The 23808-nt window shown below is 38.2% G+C and overlaps 2 protein-coding genes across 7 annotated transcripts in view; one reads left to right on the top strand and one right to left on the bottom strand.

Annotated features, from left to right (window-relative positions):
* The window catches only part of CEP76 (centrosomal protein 76), a 41016-nt gene extending 39080 nt beyond the window's left edge, over window positions 1-1936 (bottom strand). For 4 of the 6 annotated variants that reach the window (XR_006209701.1, XM_042961455.1, XM_042961454.1 and 1 more), the window contains exons 1-2: window positions 1729-1936; window positions 505-660 (exon numbers count right to left, since the gene is read on the bottom strand). Coding sequence is in view for 5 of the 6 variants with exons in the window: in XM_042961455.1 (XP_042817389.1) it covers window positions 505-660; window positions 1729-1791 (219 nt within the window). In the remaining variant the exon portion in view is untranslated. The other 2 variants (XM_007085892.3, XM_042961456.1) reach the window with 2 other exon arrangements.
* Window positions 1937-2285: 349 nt separating this feature from the next.
* PSMG2 (proteasome assembly chaperone 2) lies at window positions 2286-22484 on the top strand. The gene is made up of 7 exons (XM_015539167.2): window positions 2286-2435; window positions 5952-6123; window positions 9714-9772; window positions 12630-12748; window positions 13604-13777; window positions 21222-21342; window positions 22182-22484. Exons 1-7 carry the CDS (start codon window positions 2379-2381, stop codon window positions 22272-22274), a joined length of 795 nt encoding a protein of 264 aa, XP_015394653.1. The 5' UTR covers window positions 2286-2378; the 3' UTR covers window positions 22275-22484.
* The last annotated feature ends 1324 nt before the right edge of the window (window positions 22485-23808 follow it).

Genomic DNA, 23808 nt, shown 5'->3' with positions numbered 1-23808 from the left:
ATGCCTAATCAAAAACGTTATAGAACAATACTAGTGAAAAAGAACTAGGTTATGGTGACCTAATTTAACTAAAATATGTATACTTAAAGTTACAGAACTAGAGAGTAACAACAGAAAATTCTGTAGAGAGAGCAATATGGTATGTAACTCCAATCTCACTAATACATAATCCTACTTGCTACTTTTCAAGGGTAGAGTTAGCTTATATTTGAAGTAAAGATAGTATTAGGTAAAATGATCTTATTCATTTTTTTAACATTTTATTTCATTTATTTAATGTTTTAAAGTTTATTTAAAGATTTTACTTTTTAAGAAATCTCTATACCCAATGTGAGACTCCAAACCACAAGAGTTGCATGCTCTACCGACTGAGCCAGCCAGCCACTCCCAAATTGTCTCATTTTAAAGTGGTTTTCCTAAAAAGAGGCCCCAAATATGGACCCTATAAGTGGCATTAAGCATGAGAACATACTCTCAAAATCTTTTCCCTAAAAGATTACTCACAGTAACAAAATTAAGTTCTTTCATCACATCATCAATGATTCCCCGACGTCTAAGGGCTTTGATCAAATCTTCAGTTGATAACTGTTGTTGATCAGGTGCCAATTCTTCCCGTATTGTCTCAGCAAGGATTTCTCTTATTCTGCCATGGACATCCATCTACGTAGAAAACTTGAATTACCATTTACATTACAAAGTCATCAAACATTGCCAATCAGCTAATTTCTTTCTAAAACACCCAAAGGAAAAAAAAATGATGGGAGAGTAGATAGATAAAATTCAGGAAGGCTTCTCAAGATAATAGTAAATGTAAAATTGTTACCAGAATTCAATAAGAATAAAGGTTAAGATTTTTAAAAGGAAGAAAACCAAAAAAAAATTTAGGATGATTTTTTTTTTTTTTTAGTACAAATTCTAGGAATAATTTCTGCTGGTTATCTGCTACCTTTGTTATCAGTTCCCCACAAATAACACTCAACCAAAGCAGACCTTTTGAAAGAGAATTGTTGTATAATCAAAAGAATACAAACCTGGAGAAGCTCAAAGTCTGCTTATTAGACGTGACCCTGAGTTAACTTATTCACCCTTTATGAATCTGGAAAAAAATAATGCCCTGCCAAGACCATATTGTGAGGCTTAGCCAAAAAATGCTGAACACTGAGCAGAAAGCCTGGCAAGTGTACAATAAACCGTAGCTTTTATTATTTCAGATTACTGCATTCAGTTGAGCACCTCAACAATGTTCTCCTTGAGCTTCGAAACATCACAAACGCTTTTCGTTGCAAGTCCTTCAGTAACTTCCCTTTCATGACTTCTTTAAGAATTGCTAATTTGGTTCAACTTGAAAGACACAAGTTTCACCCTTAAAGCAATTCCAATTCCAGACCTCTGAATATACACCTGCTCCAAACACAACTTGTACTCGATCTGATCTCCAGAAACCGCGGGATGAATGCTTCGTTCTCACAGCTGTGCTATCACTCTCCCACGTTCCGTCACCTCAAACTCACTAGCACTTGCCGGCATTGTTGTCTTTCGGCGAGGCTAGAGAGCTGCCCCGGCTGGACACCCGGAGACGGCCCAGCAGTGCTCTGCGCCCCAGAGCCTGCGCTCGTGTCCCCGGCAAACAGGCGCCGCCGTCGGTCGGGCCTCGGGATGCCAGGTCGGGCGCTCAGGACCAAAGGCGGGCGGAGAGGCCCGGTCTCGCCCGGCGCCCGCGGCCCTCACCTTGCTCAGCTGCTGGTGGATGAGCTGCTTCAGCTCCGAGGCTTTCTCCGGAGGCAGCGACATGCTGGGGCCAGCGCCTCACCGCGCTTCTCCCCGCCTCGGGCGCTCCCCGGCCAGCCCCAGAGTGCCAGACGCGGCTGAGCAGAGCCGGCGCGACCGCCGGCCTCGCGTAGCTCCCGGGGGGCGCGACGCCGCGTCAGGCCGGGCTGGGAGGGAGCCGAGGCGGCGGCTGCGGCGGCGGCTGCGGCTGCGGCTCTCAACTGTTGCTTTCAAACGGCGCGGACTACCAAGCCTCGGGCTGCCCCCAGCCCTGCCTGACCACCTCCACCTGCCGCTCCCCTCCCTCGGGGTCGCCACCCAGCAACCTCAGCGCTCCCCATCGCCCTGCCCTGCCGGGGTCTCCGCAGGCGCTGCCGACCCCCATCTCTTCCCCACTCGCGGGCCCCTTCCGCACTGCGGACCGGCAGTTAGCTGGACGGGCCCTTCAGGACCCCACGCCGAGCGACTCGACGGCCCCGCCCCGCCCCCGTCGCTAGGGGCTCTGGGGACTCCAGCGCGCGGACGCCGAGCGGCGCTCGCGGTTTCGCGCTCGCGTCGCCTGCGTTTCCTCTAGGTCAGTGCTCGCCCAGTCCTTCCATTTCGGTGCGACCATGTTTGTTCCCTGCGGAGATTCTGTCCCCGACCTCGCTGGCTTCACCTTCCTAATGGTGAGTCCCCGCTTTCTCGAGGTCTGCCTGCTTGGCTTGGGGTGCTGTCTGTCGGGAGGCGCCTGCGGAGGCGCCTCGAGGTCTTTCACTCGCCCTGGGACAGAAGACGGTGCTTGCTTAAAACGGGGAGGTTGTCGCTGGAGTCCGGGCTGCAGAATCTTTGTTGGCGCTATCACCAAACGTTTCTGAGACTAGAGTTTGTAGTCTTAACTGTAAAACGTAATGTGTTTGATTATTATTGGTAACGTTGTACATAGGTTGTGCGGGCCATCTTCTTTTCGTTGTATCCTAGAAAATCTTTTTTTCCAGCTAGTAACAGAGCCTTTCTTAAGCTGGCAGGGCTTTGTCATTAACCAGATAACTACAGAAAAGGAAACCTTGCCAGTACCTAACACACGGTTTTATTGCTCCTAAAATTGCCCATATTCAGTCACTGTTTCAATAAACAGTCTATTAGAATAAGATTATGTCCTTGTCCTCAAGGAGTGTCCAGTTTAGTTGGAAACACACGTAAATCAATAAGGGCAATAAATGCTAGGATAGCACTTTGTAAAGGGCACAGAAGAACCCTAGGATTTGTTGGGAGGGGGAGGGACACAGGGACCCGTTTAAAAAAAAAAAAAAAGCTTCATATGTGGAATCTGGAAAAAAAAAACCCAACTTTATAGATAAAGAGAACAGGTTGGTGGTTGCTAGAGGCAGATGAGAATGAGAGCTGCTTGGATGAAATAGATGAAGGTAGTCAAAAGGTACAACTCTACAGTTATAAATAAGTCCTGGGGATGTAATGTACAGCATGGTGACTGTAATTAATAGTACCGTAGTGTATATTTGAAATTTGCTAAGAGAGTAGATCTTAAAAGTTCTCATTACAAGGGGTGCCTGGGCAGCTCAGTTAACTCTGACTTCGGCTTAGGTCATGATCTCACAGTTTGTGAGTTCAAGCCCCACATCTGGCTCTGTGCTGACAGCTCAGAGCCTGGAGCCTGCTTTGGATTCTGTGTGTGTCTCTCTCTGTCTTAAAAATAAATAAAACATTAAAACATTCTTTCAAAAAGTTCTCATTACAAGAAAAATTTGTAACTGATTGATGTTAAGTAAACATTGTGGTAATCATTTCACAATATGTATATATATATATATATATACATATATATATATATATATATATATCAGCTGATATATGTTTATACCTGAAACTGATACACTGTTATATGTCAGTTATATCTTAATTTTTTTTTTTATTTTTTTCAACGTTTTTTATTTATTTTTGGGACAGAGAGAGACAGAGCATGAACGGGGGAGGGGCAGAGAGAGAGGGAGACACAGAATCGGAAACAGGCTCCAGGCTCCGAGCCATCAGCCCAGAGCCTGACGCGGGGCTCGAACTCACGGACCGCGAGATCGTGACCTGGCTGAAGTCGGACGCTTAACCGACTGCGCCACCCAGGCGCCCCAATTATCTTAATTTTTTAAAAGATGATAATCGGTTTTGGGCAATTCTCACCTTAACGCATGCAAGAAATATCAGTGAATGCTAAAATTTGTGTGTGATGATGTACTGTTGAAGGAAATTTTGTAGTATTTCATAGTATCTCTCTGAAAAATATTTGTTAATCACAAAAGAGAAAAGCATCCTTCCAGGACATATCTGACAGAAAAAAAAAAAAAAAGATTCGTGGGGGAAGTAATGTCTAAGAGATTATTGGTGGTAACCTTGACCGTTATCAGTAAAGTGGCAAAGGGAGGGAAGCCATATTGGAGTGGGCTGAATAAGTGGAAGAAGAGATAGAGAATGTATGTATGTATTTGTTCATTAATTCAGAGATAAAGTGCCTGAATGCTTGTGCTTTAGTGGACAGCTGTTGGGAATTTTGGTTATGGAGAGACACCAAGAAGTGAGGTGGTAGCTAGGGGAGTATGTAGGATCAAGGGAGGGTATTTTAGAAGGAAAGATTATAGCATATATATATATGTATATATACACATACTGATGAGAAGAATACAATAGTGAGGAAAATGTAGATGATACCGGAGAGAAAGGGTCTAAACTAAGTAGCAGAATCCTTGGGAAGGGTAAGGGAATTACAGAAGATAACCATGAGATTAGTAGATGAGAGCAATGAGAAGTGGGAGACCACTCTGAGGGACCCAGAAAAATAAGAGGAAATGGAGATGGGGGAAGCAATTGCTAGAAGAATGCAAAGGAAGGGCTATATTAAAGAGATAAGTAGAATCAATAAAAATTAGCCATGTATTATAAGTAGTTGGTAGGAGAAAAGGAAGAAGTTTTTTAGTTTAGGTAATTGAGTAATTGTTTGTCTTTTGAAATACAAAACATGAGGACAAGTTTGGGCAACAGTTTAGTTTTGTACATGTTGAATGTGCATTGCCTATGAGAGAATCATGGGGAGATATCCATTAGTCTCTGGAGTTGAGATAAACGTTCTGGGCGATAGGTAGAGGTTTGGCAGTTGTACTGTTTGAAGTCATGGGGGTAAATGTGTGTGTGTGTTCAACGTAAAAAGAAGCTGACTCTAACCTTTATGCACTAACAAAGCAAAGGGAAAGATGACCCAAGAAGCCTTTATACTTGCTTTCCCACTGCGTGAAGTTTTTTTTTTCCCCTGGTCTTCATATGGCTTCCTTAAGTCTCCCAGGTCTATAGTTGAATGGTCACCTAAAGTCTTTCCTTGATCACCTGTTTAAAATTGCAACCAAACACATATACGCTCTCACTTAATTTTTCTCCATAGCACTTACCTCTGTATATAGGCATATCTCAAAGATATTGTGGGTTTGGTTTCAGATCACAGCAATAAAGTGAATATCACAATAAAGCCAGTCAGATGAATTTTTTGGTTTCCCAGTGGATGTGAAAATTATGTTTATATTATAATGTATTAAGTTTGCATTATGTCTAAAAAGACAATGTACATACCTTAATTTTAAAATATGTTATTGCTAAAGAATGCTGGCCATCATCTGAGCTTTTGGTGAGTCATAATCACCATAGATCAAATGATAACAAATATAATAATAATGAAAAAGTTTGAAATATTGAGAGAATTACCAAAATGTGACAAACACAAAGTGAACAAATGCTGTTGGAAAAATGGTGCCGAAAGACCTGCTTGAGGCTGGGTTGCCACAGACATTCAAGTGCCATAAAATAAAGTACGCCTGTATTTCACTATTTTATTATATTTAACTACTCCCTTACTAGAATGAGAGTTCCACGAGGCAGGAATTTTTATCCGTTTGTCTTCCTGCATTCCTAGTGCTTAGAGCAATGATTGGCACATAGTCGGTTTTCAATAAGGTGTTAAACCAATAGTCTCCAAAGTAGAGGAAGCCCCTGCTGACACCTTGTTGAAGCTAATGCAAAGAGTCCATGTTTGGTTCTGATGCACCTGAGCATAACCATTCAGATGTAGTCCTGTGATTATTGTCTTCTGTCTAAGCTTTTAAAAGTGCTGCTAATTTTGATTTCTTAATGAACATTTTTTATTTCAGCCAGCAGTGTCTGTTGGAAATGTTGGCCAGCTGGCAATAGATTTGATTATTTCTACACTGAATATGTGTAAGATTGGTTACTTCTATACTGATTGTCTTGTGCCAATGGTTGGAAACAATCCATATGCAACTGCAGAAGAAAATTCAACAGAACTCAGTATAAATGCTGAAGGTATGTAAGGTTTTGCATGTTTTATTCTCTTACAAGGAAGAGTTGTTTTAAATCAGAAATAGATTCAATGGATATTGTTTTATAGCATATATTTATTTAGTGCCAGTTTTGTGCAGTATTTATGACCTGGTCATATTGTCCTATTGTCCTATTGTACATCATGGTTTTAGTTCTTAGTCTTTTCTAAATGGCAGCTCCTAAGATGACTGTACTTATATTTTTTACTAGAATTTGAGATTTCCTTTTTTTTTTTTTAACATAAAGGTTTTTTGTCCTTCTTTTATCCTCAGTTTTAATTTCTGATCTTTCTGGTAAGTATAAGCACCACTAATACTAGAGAAAGGGGTAAAGAGAATTCCACCGAGCTCAGTCCTGTATGTTTAACATGTGCTACCTTACGTAGGCCTGATAGTTATCCTCTCATGTTATTATAGAATCCATAATAATATAGTATTGATAAGGCTCAGAGAATTGAGTTGCCTAATACTACTAGTAGGCATAGGCTTTTACCATGCCATAAATCTCCATAATTCCTCATTGCACTGTCATGTTTGTTTTAATTGGGGAACACAGTTGACATTGCTGTGACCACTGTGTTTATAATACAGAACTGCTCTGAGTGAGTGGGGGAAAGCTATTGATCATGAGGCACGGGAGCACGCACTTGCTTCATTTGATGACAGGGTGCTCTGTTGGCTTCTCAGTGTTCTGTTTACCATAAGACTGAATTCAGCTATTGCCTTAAAGGATAAAGTACTAGAAATAGTAGAACTAGAATTTATATACTTGCACTAATGATAACAACTATCATTTTATATGAGCTGAGCACTGTGCATTTACATGTATTAATCCATTTAATCCTCACAACTACTCTATAGGTAGTCTTATAGATGAGGAAACCATTGTACAAAGAAGTTAAGGTCACATGACTAATAATTGGTGTACCTGAGTTTCTAATCAAGGCTCTGGCCCCTGAGACCTGTTTCTTAAGCACCACACCACCCTGATGGACCTTCACACTAGTGGAAGACCCACTGGCTTTTCTCTGACACAAATTCACAAGTCAATTGGCTATGTCCTTTAATCTACTTTATCTATTTTTAAGATGAGGTATTTTGAAATAAATTATAGATATCATGACATTCCACCTCTAAATATGTAAGTATTTGTCTTTTTAAAGAACTTTTCTTTATAGCTAAAATACTATCACATTTAACAAAATTAGTAATTTCTTAATATCTTAACTATACCCTATCCATATTCAGACTGTTCCAGTTTACCCCAAAATGTCCTTCAAAGTTAGTTTGTCTAAACCAAGACCCACTAGGGGCACCTGGGTGGCTCTGTTGGTTAAGCACAGAGCCTGGAGCCTGTTTTGAATTCTGTGTCTCCCTACTGCCCCCCACTCACACACTCTCTTTCTCTCTTTCAAAAATAAATAAACATTAAAAATAATAATAAAAAAATAAACTAAGACCCACCATAGTACTTCTGATTGTTATGCCTCCGAAATTTTTTACTGTAGAGCAGTCTCTTTTTTTTTTTATCCCTTCATGAGACTAATTTATTGAGGAAACAACTAGACCCATTGTCCTATTGAATGTCCTATCTTCTGCATATGTCTTATAACTTCCTTGTAGTGTCATTTATCTTGGTCCCCTAGTGTCTGTATTTTCTGTAACTTCGTAGATCTAAAGCCTTGATTAGATAAAAGCTACATATTTTATACCAGAAAACATGAAAGGTGATATTGCTTTTGTATTGTATCACCTCAGAAGAGAAAAGTAATGGGAAGCAGGATCTTAAAAAAGATTTTCCTGATACACTGATGATGAATATGAGTGCTAATATTGTAGGAGGTGGTATAACATTTTGCTCACTCCCTACAGATGGATACTCTTCCCATTAAGTCTGTTGAATTGCACTAAATGTGCACATCAGAGATAGATTACAGGCCTAAGTGGCCCATGTTTTAGTCCCTTTCCCCTAAATTTGTGCTCTTTTCCCTAATTCCTAAATTTCTGCTCTTACCTCCTTTGTCCTGAAAATACCTGGAGGTCATTAGGCTTGCTGCTGCAGCATAGCCCCTAGTCACTACCCCGGTCCAAGGAGACACTCCCCAAAAGAGCGATAGCTGGAGAGACATGATCTGCCAAAGGATTTACTGGAGTCTGGGTTATCTGTAAATTATTTTACCGTAACTAAAATTTTACTCTTTAGCACAGTGGCCTAATCATGCCTCTAAGAAACGCCATATTTTGTCCTTGGTTCTCATTCTCAGAGGTGAGGTTGGGCAGGGACATGTTAAGCGTCGGTACAGTAGGCCCCCTTGTAGAATGTGATTGAAGGTTATGGATCCTTTTCCTTGAAGAAGAGCACACACCTTGACTCAGAAAATTTTACATATTATCTTGCATGTTATCTTTCAAAAACCTCTAAAGAACACAAATGTACCTATTCCAGGGATTTTATTATATAGCTAACATTCTCTTGCATTTTATTCCTTCTCTAAATCCCAATGAGTGTTGCTCTTCTCCAGAGAGAAGAGGGGAGAATAACTTTTTTTTTTAAAGAGAGAGAGAGAGCAGGGGCGCCTGGGTGGCTCAGTCGGTTAAGCGTCCGACTTAGGCTCAGGTCGTGGTCTTACGGTCCGTGAGTTTGAGCCCTGTGTCAGGCTCTGCTGATAGCTGAGAGCCTGGAGCCTGCTTCAGATTCTTTGTCTCCCTTTCTCTTTGCCTTTCCCCTGTTCTCACTCTGTCTCTCTCTCTTTCTTTTTCTCAAAAATAAATAAACATTAAAAAAAAAAAAAAAGCATGTGTGAGGGGTAGGGGCAGAGGGAGAGAGAGAATCCTAAGCAGGCTCCCACTCAGCACAGAGCCTGACACGGGGTTCGATCTTACAACCCTGGGATCATGACCAGAGCCAAAATCAAGAGTTGGATACTCAACCAACTAAGCCACCCAAGTGCCCCTTTTTGTTTTTTGTTTGTTTGTTTTTAGCTAAGAACATTCTTTTTTTTTTTTTTTATGTTTTATTTATTTTTTTGAGAGATTGTGCAGGTTGGGGGGGGGGGGGTTGGGCAGAGAGAGAGAGAAGGATAGAGGATCCGAAGCAGGCTCTGCACTGACAGGCTGACAGCAGAGAGCCCGATGTGGGGCTCGAACTCACAAACTGTGAGATCGTGACCTGAGCCAAAGTAAGACACTCAACCAACTGAGCCACCCAGGCACCCCTTAAATAAAAACATTCTTAAGAATGATTTCATGTGTCATAACACCAGAAGTTTCCGGGGAATTCTTCCCTGATTCTACAATCACAGTCAGAAGAAATATAATTTTATATTTTCTTAACAGTTAACCTTTCAGAAATGAATCTGTTATATAGAATAAAGCCCACAGGTGCATTTTAAGGTACTTCTAAAATGTTCTATTTTAACTGAATAATATAGTTTATATGTTTTATATTTAATTATTGAAAATATTAGGTATAAAAGTTCTTACAATTCAATTTTAGTTTTTATGTTAGTAATTTCACTTGTATAACTCCATCATTTTAACTCTCATGATTTCATTTTCTTTTTGTCTTTGTAGTATATTCATTGCCTTCAAAGAAGCTAATGGCTCTTCAGTTAAGATCCATTTTTATTAAGGTTAGTATATTTGTCTTTTTAAGTTGATTGAAGTGAAATATAATGAGAAAATACTAAGTATTAAGAATTAAGATTCAAAACTCAGTTCTGCTCTTTTTACTGTATGTACAGTTAAGAAAAGTCTGATTCTATAGAGAACCAATCTTAGAATAGGTGTTACCATCATTTACTGATTGATTATATTGAAAGGAAATGAGGCATACTGTTTGGATCTTATATATTCCCAATTTAGGTAACATGGGTGAAAACATTTAAACAAATGAATATTTTGGATTTAGTCCATTTGTATTACATTTCAACCAGTGACATCGACATATAAATTATGTACATGTCAAAATAAATTCTGAATCTAACTTCTTTCCTCTTCCACCACTACCACTCTTGTCCAAATCACTGTCTTCTCTCCTACCCCTAATTCTATTCTTGCTCTGCCCACATCCATAAATACCTAATTGTCTGCAGATAGCACCACCAGTTATCCTTTAAACCTAAATCAAATCCATCACTTCTCTTTTCAGACCCTCTGGTGGCTTCCTGTTTTCATCCCAGTGAACTCCCAGCCGTTACTGTGACTTATTAGGCTCTACCTCTGTGCTGGTATGGTAGCCACTGTCCACATGTAGCTATTTAAATTTTGATTCATAAACTAAAATAAAATTAAAAATTCAGTTTCTCCTTCACACTAGCCACATTTGAAGTTCTCCATAGCCATGTGTGGCAAGCAGCTGCCATAAAGAGCACTTCCATTATCACAGAGAGTTCTCTTGGACAGCTGCTTTACTTAATCGAACTTAGAGCCATTCCTGTTTGCTCATTACTGGTTTCCCTCTTTCATTAACCCTGCTTTAGCCACACTGGTCTCCCTGTGTTGTTCAGACAGATTAAGCTCACTCCCATCTCAGAGTCTTTACATTATTTTCTCTGCCTGGAATACCTTTCTTCTAGATACCTAAATGGTTTACTTCCTTCAGTCCTTGCTTAAATGCTACCTCATCAGAAAGGCCTCCCCTGACTACCCTATTGTCTTATCCTGGGGTGGTTTTCTTAACAATTCATCACTACTTAGAGTATCATATATTTGTTTATTATCTACCTCTAATATAAAGTAAGTATTCTGAGAGAAGTGACAGTGTATCACTCACTCTCATATCCCCAGCTTCTAGAAAAGTATGTAGCATGTAGAGGAGCTCTTAGTAAATGTTGGTTGAGTCGATTAAGGTACCATCTGTTAAGAAGGTCAGAAAATTACCAGCTTTCTGTTGCCTCTCCCACATACTCCATCTTAGTTATATTATTATGTAAATGGAATCTCATGGCATGTACTTTATGTCTAGCTTCCTTTACTCAACATTCTGTTAGTGAGGTCCATCCATGTAGTTCGAAGGAGAGGTAGTTTGTTCATTCTCACCTCTATGTGGGATTCTGTTGTATAAATAAACCATAATTTATCCATTGTACTGTTAATGGAATGTTAGATTTTTTTCTAGTTTGAGACAACTGTGAATAGTGCTATGATTATTTTAATATTCATATTAGATTCACTCTTTACTTTCTTTAGTTAACAATACCATACCCAAAGTTTTGCAGTGAGAGTTGCTAATATTTTTCCGTTATGCTATGTGGCTTTTTCTGTTCTCTTCCTAATACCAGTGTAAGTTCAAGAATTAAGAAAGACAAACATGTCTAAATGAAATTTTTGGTAGATGGGAATAGTGATTTCAAAATAGCTAACATTTATTGAGCATTGATTCTTCACACCAATATGGCTGTGAGTACTTTATATATATATTACTCTACATAAGCGTCTCGACAGTGTGACAAAGCAGGTATTAACATTATCCTCATTTGTAAAATGAGATTTCAGAAAACTGAAACACAGTTTTTTAATTTAATCAGGCTGTACCATCTCCCTAGTTGAAGAGCTAGCTATTTCTTATCTGCATTTTAAATTTTATTGAATAATTATTTAATAGCGGTCTGTGAGAAGAATTTCCATAAAGTAATTTTCCCCCCAAAATTGTATAACCCACTTCCCAGATTAACCAACTGTTAATATCTTGCCATACCTGCTTAATTCTCTCTCTCTGCATGTGCATGCAGTTTCCTTCTGCCAAATAATCCAAAAGTAGGCTGGTGATGTTATGATATTTTACCCATAAATAGTTCAGCATGTATCTCTCCTTCATGCCATTCTCCTTCACAACCACAGCGGCATTATCACACCTAAGAAAATCAGCTCTTAATGAATTATTCAGTAGTATCATAAGACATATTCAAATTTCCCCAATTGTCCCCAAAATATTCTTCAGTTTTGGAACCTTCAATCAAGGTTCACATGTTACATTTGGCTATAACATCTTTTTAGTTGTTAGCCTTTGACATAGAAGTGGCCTCCTCTTTCTGCTCTTCATAGTATTCACTCTTCGAGGATTCATGCCAGATGTTCAGCATCCTAGATTCACCTAATCATTTCCTGATCAGATTCAGGTCAGAAATTTCTAGCAAGAAGATCTCATAGATGACCATGTGATAGTTTTTATAGATGACCATGTGATAGTTTTTTAGTAACGATAGATTAAGTAGAGAACTGGGAAATTTTCCTTTGTCCATCAGCATAGAATTTTTTTGAAACTAGATTTCTTGTGATTCATTTCTTAATTGTAAAGCTACAATAAACAATTCATTGCTCTTCGTCTCTCACCTTCAGTTTAAGGACAGAAAGTGGAAGTAAAAATAATTATAATTTTAATACATGAATTATCACATAAAGCTAATAAAATATTTTATATAATACTCTTATTATATGCTAAGATCTAACTTTTAGACTTTCTTTTTATTCTTTCAACGGTATACGAAGTATAAATCAAAGCCATTCTGTGAAAAACTGCTTTCCTGGGTGAAAAGTAGTAACTGTGCCAAAGTTATTGTTCTTTCAAGCAGTCATTCATATCACCGTAATGACCTACAGCTTCGCAGGTATGTTTTTGCCTTTGAAAAGTTTTGTTTTGATTTATGCAATATTATGATGGTGTCTCTATTAAAAAGCTAAAATAAGTTTTAAAAGTTATGTATATTTTTATCTCCCCTCTCTGGAATTTAGAAAGATGATAAAGTCAGGAGATAGGAGGGAGTATGGTTAGTAGTGTTATGGTTGAGGCAGAAGGAAGGCTTTGGTGTAAAGATATAGATTGTTCTGGAACTGTGCTTCGGTTGTTTGGTATGGTGTGTGGTGACATTACAGAGCTGAGCTGATAAAGAGAAAGAGGAGAGATTCATTGGATGATTTTTGGAAAATTGGATTCGTATTTCTAGTTATTCAGTCATTGCAGAAATCCAGTTGCCTCTAAGTATAAATCAGGTATGTCACACTGAATTCCTAAATATAAGGCAAAGTATCCAAGAGATAGAAATATAAACTATTTCATTATCATTTCTGCACCTATAAAATCATGATGAAAAGCATTAGCCAAGACTAACCTTTCAAAACTGGAGCTAATTTCTAGGAATCTCAAAATAAACATACAATTCTAGGAATCTCACAAAAGTCCTCTTGGCCAGAAGGGAGCATAGCTTGTGGGAAATTGATTATCTTCATGCTGACCTTGCCTTAGTTTAAGTTGGCTTGGGTCCTTATGCTCTCTCCTAAGTGTGTAAATAGCAAGCCAGAGCAATATTTTTATATGCTATTCTTCCGTAGACTGCTGAAACTTGTGCTTTGCTTTTGCAACAAAATACACATGGAACAAATAGTATTTGCTAAAAGAACTGATACTTGCCTTAATGTTCAAATTTATTATGTTTTTAAAAACTGAATTATATTATTGCTTCTAGTACTCCCTTCAGATACCTGCTTACACCTTTCTTGCAAAAAACTGTTCAAAATAAAATAAAGAGCCTGAACTGGGAAGAAATGGAAAAAAGCCCATGCATTCCTGAAATAGATGATTCTGAGTTTTGTATCCGTATTCCTGGAGGAGGTATCACAAAAACACTCTATGATGAAGGGTGAGTTTGTCTGTTTGTTCATTTGTTCCCCCACCTTATTTAAAAATGAAAGTAGGAAGGGCTGGCTCAGGCCGTAGAATGTGTGACTCTTTGATCTCTGGGGTCACCAGTTCAAGGCTCACATTGGGTGTGGAGCCTACTTAAAAATAATGAAAGTAAGATAAGTGGGAGAGTGTGTTGGATTACTTATCAGAACTTTGAGAATATGTTTGTATATTTACACATCACATAATTTAAGTGTGGTAAAATCTATGTAACATTAAATTTAACCATTTTTAAGTGTACAATTAAGTGGCATTAATGCATTTACGGTGTTGTATATCCATCACCATCTATCCACTTTCAGAACTTTGTCATCGTTCTAAACAGAGAATCTGTACTCATTAAATAATAACTCCTACTTATTTCTGCAAAGCCCATACTAATATCCTTACTTTCATTTCTCATTTTAGTAATTTGAGTTTTCTTTTATTCTTAGTCAATTTTGTTGATCTTTTCAAATAACTACTTTTGGTTTTATTGATTTTCTCTATTGTTTTTCTGTTTTCTATTTATCTCCACTCTAATCTTCATTATTCCCTTTCTTCTGGTAACTCCAGGTTTAGTTTCCCTTTCTTATTATAGTTCCTAAGATGTAAACTTAGATCATCAATCTGAGAAATTTCTTCTTTTTAAATATATGCGTTTACAGCTGAAACTTTTCCTCATACTACTTTAGCTGCAACTCTTAAATTCAGCACGTTGTTTTCATTTTCTTTCTCCTGTATTTTTCTGATTTCCCATGTGATTTCTTCTTTGACTGTATTAATTTCCATATATTTGTGAATTTTCTGGTTTTCCTTCTGTTGTTGAGTCCTAGTGTCATTCTACTATGATTGAAAAAGACACTTTGTATGATTTTCATCTTTTTAATTTATCAAGTTTTATTTTGTGCCCTACCAAAGGTCTGTCCTGGAGAATGTTTCATGTGCACCCAAGAAAAATGTGTATTCTGCTTGTGTTGAGTGGGATGTTCTGTATACATCTGTTAGGTTTAATGGGTGTATGGTGTTGTGTAAGTCCCTCTATTTCATTATGAATCAGTCCATTTGTTCCATTATTGAATGTGGGGTGTTGAAGTCTCCCAACTGTTATTGTAGCCCTGTGTCTAATTCTCCCTTCAATTCTATGTCTGCTTATATATTTTGGGGCTCTTGTTTTGTGAATATATCTTTGTATTTATCACATCTTCTTGGTGAATTGGCCCTTTTATTCAATACATGATGGCTTTCTTCATCTCTTATAGCAGTTTTTGATATTTTGTCTGATATTTTTACAGCTACCCTGCTCTCTTTTGGTTACTATTTGTGTGGAATATCTTTTTCCATCTTTTCATTTTCAAACTATGTGTGTCCTTATATTCAAAGTGAGTCTCTTATAGACGGTAAATAGATCATTTTTTTAATCCATTCTGCTAGTCTATGCTATGTCGTTTGATTAGAAAGTTTAATCCATTTGCATTAAAAGTAATTACTAATGAAGGACTTGTTATTCTGCTATTTGTTTTCTGTATGTCTTATACCTTTTTTGTTCTTCATTTACTGCTTTACTACCACCTTTTTTATAGGAACATCTTTTGATTCTCTTCATATTTCCTTTTGTGTATATTCTAGAGATACTTGCTTTATGGTTTCCATGGTGAGTGCATGTAACATTCTTAAGTTATAACAGTCTGAGTTGATACTAACTTCAGTTGCATATAAAAACTACTACTGGTCACACTATCTCCCCCCAACCCATTATAATATTGTCACAAATTACATCTTTATATATTATATGCCCAATAACAGATTTATAGTTATTTTTGTGCATTTTTCTTTTAAATTCTCTGCAGTCACTCTTGATTGATCTTTGAGAATCACTAACAGTTAGCAGGCAAGTGAAAAGTAAAGGAGGAAACTAGAAAGAGATCTTTTTTTCTTTAAGGCCCTTTTTGTAAATTGACTTTTATGACTTATATGATGGCCCAATCTGCCATCAGATTTGTAGACACTTACACTATCCCCATTTTTGCTTGCCTTATCCCTTAGCTTCCTGTTTCATATGACCTAAGGCTAAATTTAGGGCTAACCAGTAGGCCTTGCTGTATGCTTCAACTCCCTCTGATTTTTCCTCCTTGCTAGGAGTTGATGTGCCTGGTGGGTTCATGGAAAACAGAGCCAACGGTGTTTAGAAGGTGGCTTCTACTGCTAGTCTACTCTCTGCTCTCCCATGAGGAGACATGAATAAGGAGCACCACTTGTGCTGTCAGTGGTGGCTTTAGAGAAGTGGGCAGAGCTAACCTTAGAAAAAAATTATGTCCCCATTACCATTGCTGCAAGTCCACCAAAAATCTGCCTCCTTCCTTAACATAATAAATTTCAAGAGTATAATCCTAGCCTTGCAAAGTAGAATGACTGGTTTTCTTGCTCTGAAATCTGCATTGTGATTTCTGTATGACCTGAAGAAGTCATAATAGTAACATAAGTAGTAGTCATGGTGTTAGCAAATTATGTGCGTGGTACTTTCTGTGCACCTTACATGTATTAAATTATTTAATTCTCATACTGACCTTATAGATATGTGCTATTAACTACATGTTATAAACAAAAAAATTGAAGGGCTGCAAGGTTAAATAACTGCTAAAAGCCATATGAGTAGCATGTGGCAGAGCCAAGATTCAAACGTAGGCATCCGGCCCCAAATTCTGCACTTTTAACCACTTCACTCTAGAGCTAGCACTCATGGTCCAGGATCATAGTGAGCTTTATTCTTTGTCTAAAAGTTGAACCTATTCTTGTTATTTGTAATTATTTATGCCCCTGCTTCTTTCTGAAATATCTAAGACTTCTGTCAGAAAGGATACAGGCATTTCAGCTTGTTTTCCTAATACACCTTGTTTTGTCCATCTCTGGCCATACTTGTGTACCATTCCAGCTTTCTCTTTTTCCCTTAAAACCTGCTCATTTCTTTTCACTTTTCTTTTTTTCCAGTCTGTCACCCATTCATGTTTTTACTTCTTTTCCTGTCTAGCTTATTGCTCATCATATAAAATATCACTTCAACTATTCTTTTACCACAGCCTGGAAGCCATGGCTACGTAATCATTCTCTGGCCTGCCCTGCAAACCACCAGCTTTCAGTCCTTCTTTTGCTTCATTCAGGCCATATCATTTGTAGCCTAGACTGCTGTTAGTCTGATTGGGGTGTCATAGCAAAATAAAATCAGCAGGGTGGCTTAAACCACAAAAATTAATTTGCTCACAGTTCTAGAGGCTAGAAGTCTGAGATTGGGGAGCCAGCATGGTTGAGTTCTGGTGAAGGCCCTCTTCCTAGCTTGCAAATGGCTGCCTTCTGGCCGTATCTTCAGATAGCAGAGACCTCTGATTCCTTCTCTCCTTACAGAGCCACAGTGCTGTCAGATTAGGGCCCTACCCTTATGACTTGGTTTACTCTCAATTACCTGTACAGGTCCCATCTCCAGATAGAATTGCATTGGGGGTTAGGGCTTCAGCATATGAGTTTTGGAGGGGTGTGAGTTTAGTCTGTAGCTGCTGCCATCAAGATCTCTTGATTGATTCCCCCGCCTCCTTCATTATGACTCTGTTTAATCCATCTTCAGTATTGGTAAAATCAACCTTCTGAAATTCAGAACTGGGGCACCTGGGTGGTTCAGTCAGTTAAGTCTCCAGCTTTGGCTCAGGTGATGATAACACAGTTCGTGAGTTCGAGCCCTGCGTCAGGCTCTGTGCTGACAGCTCAGAGCCTGGAGACTGCTTCAGATTTTGTATCTCCCTCTCTCTCTGACCCCCCCCCCCCCGGGTTCACACTCTGTCTCTCTCTCAAAAATAAACATTAAAAAAAAATTGAAAAATAAAATTAAATTCAGAACTGATCACAACATTCCCAGAGTAAAATCCATCAGCAGTGGGGCGCCTGGGTGGTTTAGTCGGTTAAGCATCTGACTTCAGCTCAGGTCATAATCTCACAGTTTGTGAGTTCAGGCCTCGTGTTGGGCTCTGTGCTGACAGTTCGGAGCCTGGAGCCTGCTTCAGGTTCTGTGTCTCCCTCTCTCTGACCCTCCCCCATTCGTGCTCTTTCTCTGTCTCAAAAATAAACATTAAAATTTTTTTTTTTTTAATCCATCAGCAGTTTTACTTGCTTTGTGCAGAATCTGGTTCATATTTCTTAATGTGTCATATAAGGCCCTGCAGGATCTCCTTGCCTGGCTCATTCCTTGGTGCCCTGGACTCCAGCTAAACTACTAGCAGTCACGGTTTCCTAAAAGCTGTCTCATTCTTCCTTGCCTTGTCCCATGTACTTTCTCCTATTGTCTCCCTTGCAAAAACCAACCAGTTTCTAAGAGTCACCTCGTACAGCACTCCTCTGTGTCCTTACATGCTTCTCCCTTCTGCACAAGGAATTTACTACTCTCTTTGTATTCCCACAGCTCTCTGCGCCTTCACCCTGACTGCTTAGTTCTTTACAAATTAGCCTCCTCCTTTTCCTCCACTCAGTGTTAGAGTAATGATCTCAGACTTGCCATCTTGCCATAAGCAACTGGAAATTGGACAGAATTAACGAAACAACTGTTTTTCAGACTTGGACACCAGGCAGCACATAGTTGTGATCCCTGAGAGAAGGCAAATAAAGTCCTACAATTGCCCCCAACTTTCTGCTTGGAGATATTTTCTGGACTACAACACAGGGAGGGGGAGGGAACCTGAGCAGACCAGTCTTGCTGAGTTGAGGAGACAGATACCAGCATTGGGGAATGCTAGGACACTCGGAAAGTACAAAGCAGAGAACCATAGAAGGACTATTCAGAAGAGCTGTAGGGGTCTCTCTGAGTCTTTGAAGTCTAAGCCACACATGTGTAGGGTAAAATTCTGTGAGACCAAAGAATAACTTCTGGGTAGTTGTAAACTTGCCCACACAGTTAGCAACGATAGCAAAATATTATAAAAGTTAGACAAGTCATCATAGAATATTTGGAAAATATAGAATAGTCCAAAGAAACAATATTTATAATACTCAGTTCTGGGGTGCCTGGGTGGCTCAGTTGGTTAAGTGTCCAGCTCTTGATTTCAGGCTCAGGTCATAATCTCACAGTTGTGATGAGATTGAACCCTGCATCAGTCTTCGTGCTGGGCATGGAGCCTGCTTAAGATTCTCTTTCTCTCTCTCTTTCTCTCTTTCTTTCTCTCTTTCTCCGCACCCCCCCCCCGCCCCTCCCCCGTTGCATGCGCACATGCTCTTTCTCTCCCTGTCTCTCCCCACCCCCCCATATATATGTATATATATATATACACGTATATATACATATATATGTGTGTGTGTGTGTGTATATAACGTATCAGAAGTAACTACCATTACTAATTTTTCATTTGTTCTCTTCCCAACTCCTTTAGAAATATATCTGAATTAAATGTACATATCTGCAAGATATACCATGTCTACCTTTATAACTTTAGAGTTCATCCTGTTTAAAAATGTTTCTCACAAAGTCAATTTTCTTTTAATTTTCTAACACACATCTTTTATTCTCTTATAATCAAACCCTTGTTCAATGTTCAGTGTAATTATACATTCACTGCAATAAAGAATTTTTGAAATTGAAAAAAAACTCATCATAGAGCTTATATAATTTTGAATCCTTTTTTTCTTCCTCAGTGCACATCATGAATATTTGCTAAATTTTTTGTAACATATATATTTTGCCTTCCCATTATGAGAACAAATATATATTCTGATCTCTGGAAAAAATAATATTAGTTACTCTAATAATAAGGGGTGGCAGTGGTGTGGCTGACCTGAAATCCCATATATTTGATGGGAATAGAAGTGCATTTATAATTTAATAATGGATGTGTCTAGGTTTTTAATGTCACAAAGTAATAAAATTAGTCATTCTCCACTTTTCATTTTTAGGGAAGTCCAGAGGATGGTATTAAAACTATTATGTTACTCTTTGTGTTACAAACTAGTAGTGGAGGCACTGTAAATTCAAGACCATACTTCTTCATTTTTTAAGGTCGAGCTTTGAAAATGAAGGCACAGCCAGGGAGGCTAGCTAGCCTCCTCTAGGCAGGATCCATTTCTAAGGAATGTGTAGGATCTGGAATCTTCTGAGTCATCACAGCTCACAGTGCTTCCATACAAAGCTTGAGAGCCTCTGTGATATTTGAGAAATACATACGGAGATGATGTAATTTGCTAACAACTTCCAATTTCTAATATTTAGAGACTGAGATGCTATGTTAGCCTCTCCTAGTACATCTGAGACTTCTGAACCTCCCTATCAGAGTCTTCTCCACATCTGATATCCCCTGCTTAGGAGCTCAACTCACTTTATTTCTGAACCTCTCTATCAGTCATGTGCTCTCAAGTTTTAGCATCGTATTTTTCTCATAGTTTTTGATTTTAGTGTATTAGAAAATATTTTTGCTTTTGTTGGCAAACAGGAAGCTTTTTGCATCGATTTACCTCCATCTCATTACTAGCTTGAGACATTTATAGCAAATAGGAGACTGTTTTGGAGTCAGAAAGACTCAGGTTCAAGTCCCACGTCTGCCACTTCCCAGATACAGAACGTTGAGCATGTTAAATATGCTTCAAGCCCTTTAAACTTCAGTTACTTCATCATACTGGCTAACACATACATAGTATTGACTATGTATTGAGCATTGTGTTAACCACTTTCCTCTACTGCCTCCTTTACATGTCCCAACAACCTGTGAGGTAAGTTCTGCTGTGTTCCCTCTTTTACATATGAGACACACTGAAGCTCTGATTAAGTAACTTGCCTGACATGTCTGGTAAGTAGCAGAGCTAGAATTTGAATCCAGCCATTCTGTCTGTGTTCCCATTATTCCAAACTGATTCATTTATAAAATGGAGATAATTATAACTTCCTCAAGGATTGCTGAGGGATTGAATTATAAAATACGCAGACAGTCCTTAGCACATAATAAATCACACAGTAGATAGAATCTGTAAGAAATAGCAATAAGTTTTTTTCTCTTTATTCTATTCCACACTTTTCCTTCACTGCTTTAGATTATTAATAACAAGGGTATTATTTTCTTTCAGTCTCTTTGCTATGGTGCTTCTGAAAATCACGGTCTTCTACAGCAGATCTGGAGAGTAGATCAGAACATTTTTCAGTGGGGATGTTTTTTCATGCAGCCCTGTGTGATACACAAATTTACATATGCCCATGGTGGGCATTAATTACATGGCTTCTAGTTCTATCCCCACAAATACCATACATCTGGGGCAAGGGGGATAAATAAGTGATCTTATTAGGTGGCATCTTCTCCTTGCCTAAAACCTGGCAGATCGTCTTAGCTATAAAAACAGACACACTGGAATCCGGGTCTTATATCAGTAGAAGAATACTTAATTTTTCTCTGTATTTATTATAGCTGTTCTAAAGAAATTCCAATGGTGGTTCTGCTGAAATTTGTGTCAGAAGGAGACAATATCCCAGATGCTCTAGGTCTTGTTGAATATCTTAATGAATGGCTTCAGATAATCAAACCATGTGTAAGTTTTACTACATTTAAGCCTCTGATTTCTCCAGTTATGTATTTGTAAACTTGTATTTTATATTCTATATAAGTAGGCCAAATAAGTGAAAATTTGATACATCTTTATGTAAAATTTAGTTTAGCTCAGCTTTTGAAAAGATAAGAGAGCATTTAACCAACCAGTTATCTACAGTTGTTTCATTAAAGCTGATTTTCCAAAAAAGGAAAACTTTTAAGTACTTCATGGTATTAATTGGTCACATTGCATTAATCATACCAGACATAGTTTTACAAGAATAAACAAATTTCTTTCAAATTCAGGATTTTTTTTTTTTCAGGAAAGCAAAAGATATTTATGTAAGCAATACTGTAACTATTAAATACATATTATAATTAAAATACTTTTCTCTGTTATAAGAGCATTACGCCCAGGGAAATCAGTTAGCCTTTAGGCATAATAGAAGCACCATAAGGCTGCTTTATATGATAGGTACTGTTTTTTAATTCATGCTTTTGCTAGGAACAAATTGATACAAATCACACAGCACTGATTTTTTTTAATTTTTTTACCTCAGTTCCCTTCAAATTTGATTTTACTGGATGGACTTCACCCATAGCCTTTCTGGCATATCTTTATGATTTGGAACTTAAGAAAATCTATCTTCAGTTAATATAGAGACATGGAAATTTATTCCTTTGTTTTTACTTACAGTGAAACACAACTAAAAGTGTCAAAGTCAAAAAGAGCAGAAACAAAAGAAACTAGAGAAGGGGTCTTATGCTACTTAAATGTGAAAAGGGGATTTGGTGGTAAAGTTGAAGGATTAAACTTTTTTTTTTTTTTTTCCTTTACAGTGTGATGACCCCACAGCATCTGCCTTGCAGTGGAAAATGCCAAGTTCATGGAGATTACTCTTTGGCAGTGGTCTTCCTCCTGCGCTTTTTTGATCTGTTTTCAGTTTTATAACTTATGTCTCAAGGTACTTATTACCAACACAGCTGTTAAACAAATATTATCTGAGAATGTATTAGGAAATAAATCTTTTCACAGAAAATCTCAAAAAAAAAATGGATTAACAAAAAGTTGTTTTGCCATGCATTTCAGTATTTACAACAAATGTAAATTTTGTACAATAAAATATTTCCTAAGTAACTTTATTTGAAATGTTTATTTCAAATTTTATTTTTTTAAGTTTATTTTGAGAGAGAGAAAGCAAGCAAGCATGAATAGGGGAGGGGCAGAGAGAGAAGGAGAAAGAGAATCCCAAGCAGGCTCTCCTGCCAGCACAGAACCTGATGTGGGGGCTTGAACTCATGAACCCATGAGATCTCGACCTAAGCCAAAATCTGGAGCTGGACACTTAACCAACTGAGCCACTTAGGGGCCCCTCTTTTGTTTTTTATTAACTCAGACTTCTGTATTAGTTTCCCATTTCTGCTATAATAAATTACCACAAACCTAGTGGCTTAAAACAGTACAATTTATTATCTGGTAATTCTAGAAGTCAGAGGAATCCAAAATGAGTCCTCACTGGGCTAAAATCAAATCTCCAGGAACCAATACCAAGAAAATGGGAATCTATTGATTACATGACAAAGAATTGAAATTAATTGTCTTAAGGAAGCACAATGATCTACCAAAGAGCACAGACAACTAAATGAAATCAAGACAACAATGCGTGAACAAAAAGAATATTGAAGAGAAACTGAAAACAAAAAACCATATGGAGTTCTAAAAAATTTTTCACGGGAGTTCAACAGCAGATTTGATCAAGCAGAGAAAAGAATCAGCAATTCTGACCATTGAAATTATCAGATCAGAAGAATAAAAACAAAAGTGGAGCAAGCCTAAGAGACCTATAAAATAGCATAAAATGGACAAATATATGCATTATGAGAGTTCCAGAAGGAGAAAAGAGAAAGGGACAAAAATTAGAAGAAGTAAAGACTGAAAACTGCCCTGATCTGAGGAAGGAAATGGACATCCACATTTGAGAAGCTCAAAGAACTCCAGATAGAATGAACCTAAATAGCCCCACTCCCAAGATACTTTATAGGGAAAAATAAAACTGTCAAAAGTCAAAGACAAAAGAATCTTGAAAGTTGCAGGAGAAAAATGACTCATCACATGTGAGCCCCCACAAGATAATGAGTGGGTATCTCAGCAGAAAACTTAGACACCAGAAGGGAGTGGCTGAGAGATGTTAGCAACATGAAAACATACAGAAATATAAAACTCTGGTAAAAGTAAATGGCCAAATACAGAATCCTATATTGCTGTGATGGTGGTCTGTAAAGTACTTTTAGCTCTGGTATAGACTTTAGAAGACAAAAACATTAAAAATTACTATAGGGGCACCTGGGTGGCTCAGCTGAGTGTCCAACTTTGGCTCAGGTCACAACCTCCGTGGTTTGTGAGTTCGAGCCCTGCGTTGGGCTCTGTGTTGACAGCTCGGAGCCTGGAGCTTGCTTTGGATTCTGT

This window comes from Panthera tigris, chromosome D3 (genome assembly GCF_018350195.1).
Source record: "Panthera tigris isolate Pti1 chromosome D3, P.tigris_Pti1_mat1.1, whole genome shotgun sequence".
Lineage (NCBI taxonomy): Eukaryota > Metazoa > Chordata > Mammalia > Carnivora > Felidae > Panthera > Panthera tigris.
Note: the sequence above shows the minus strand (reverse complement) of the source record. Positions and strands in the feature narration are given on the sequence as shown.

Coding starts and splice junctions, on each gene's coding strand:
- PSMG2 (XM_015539167.2), top strand. CDS start 2,379: ATGTTTGTTCCCTGCGGAGATTCTGTCCCCGACCTCGCTGGCTTCACC. Junction 6,124..9,713: donor ACTCAGTATAAATGCTGAAG/GTATGTAAGGTT, acceptor TTGTCTTTGTAG/TATATTCATTGCCTTCAAAG. Junction 21,343..22,181: donor TTCAGATAATCAAACCATGT/GTAAGTTTTACT, acceptor TTTCCTTTACAG/TGTGATGACCCCACAGCATC.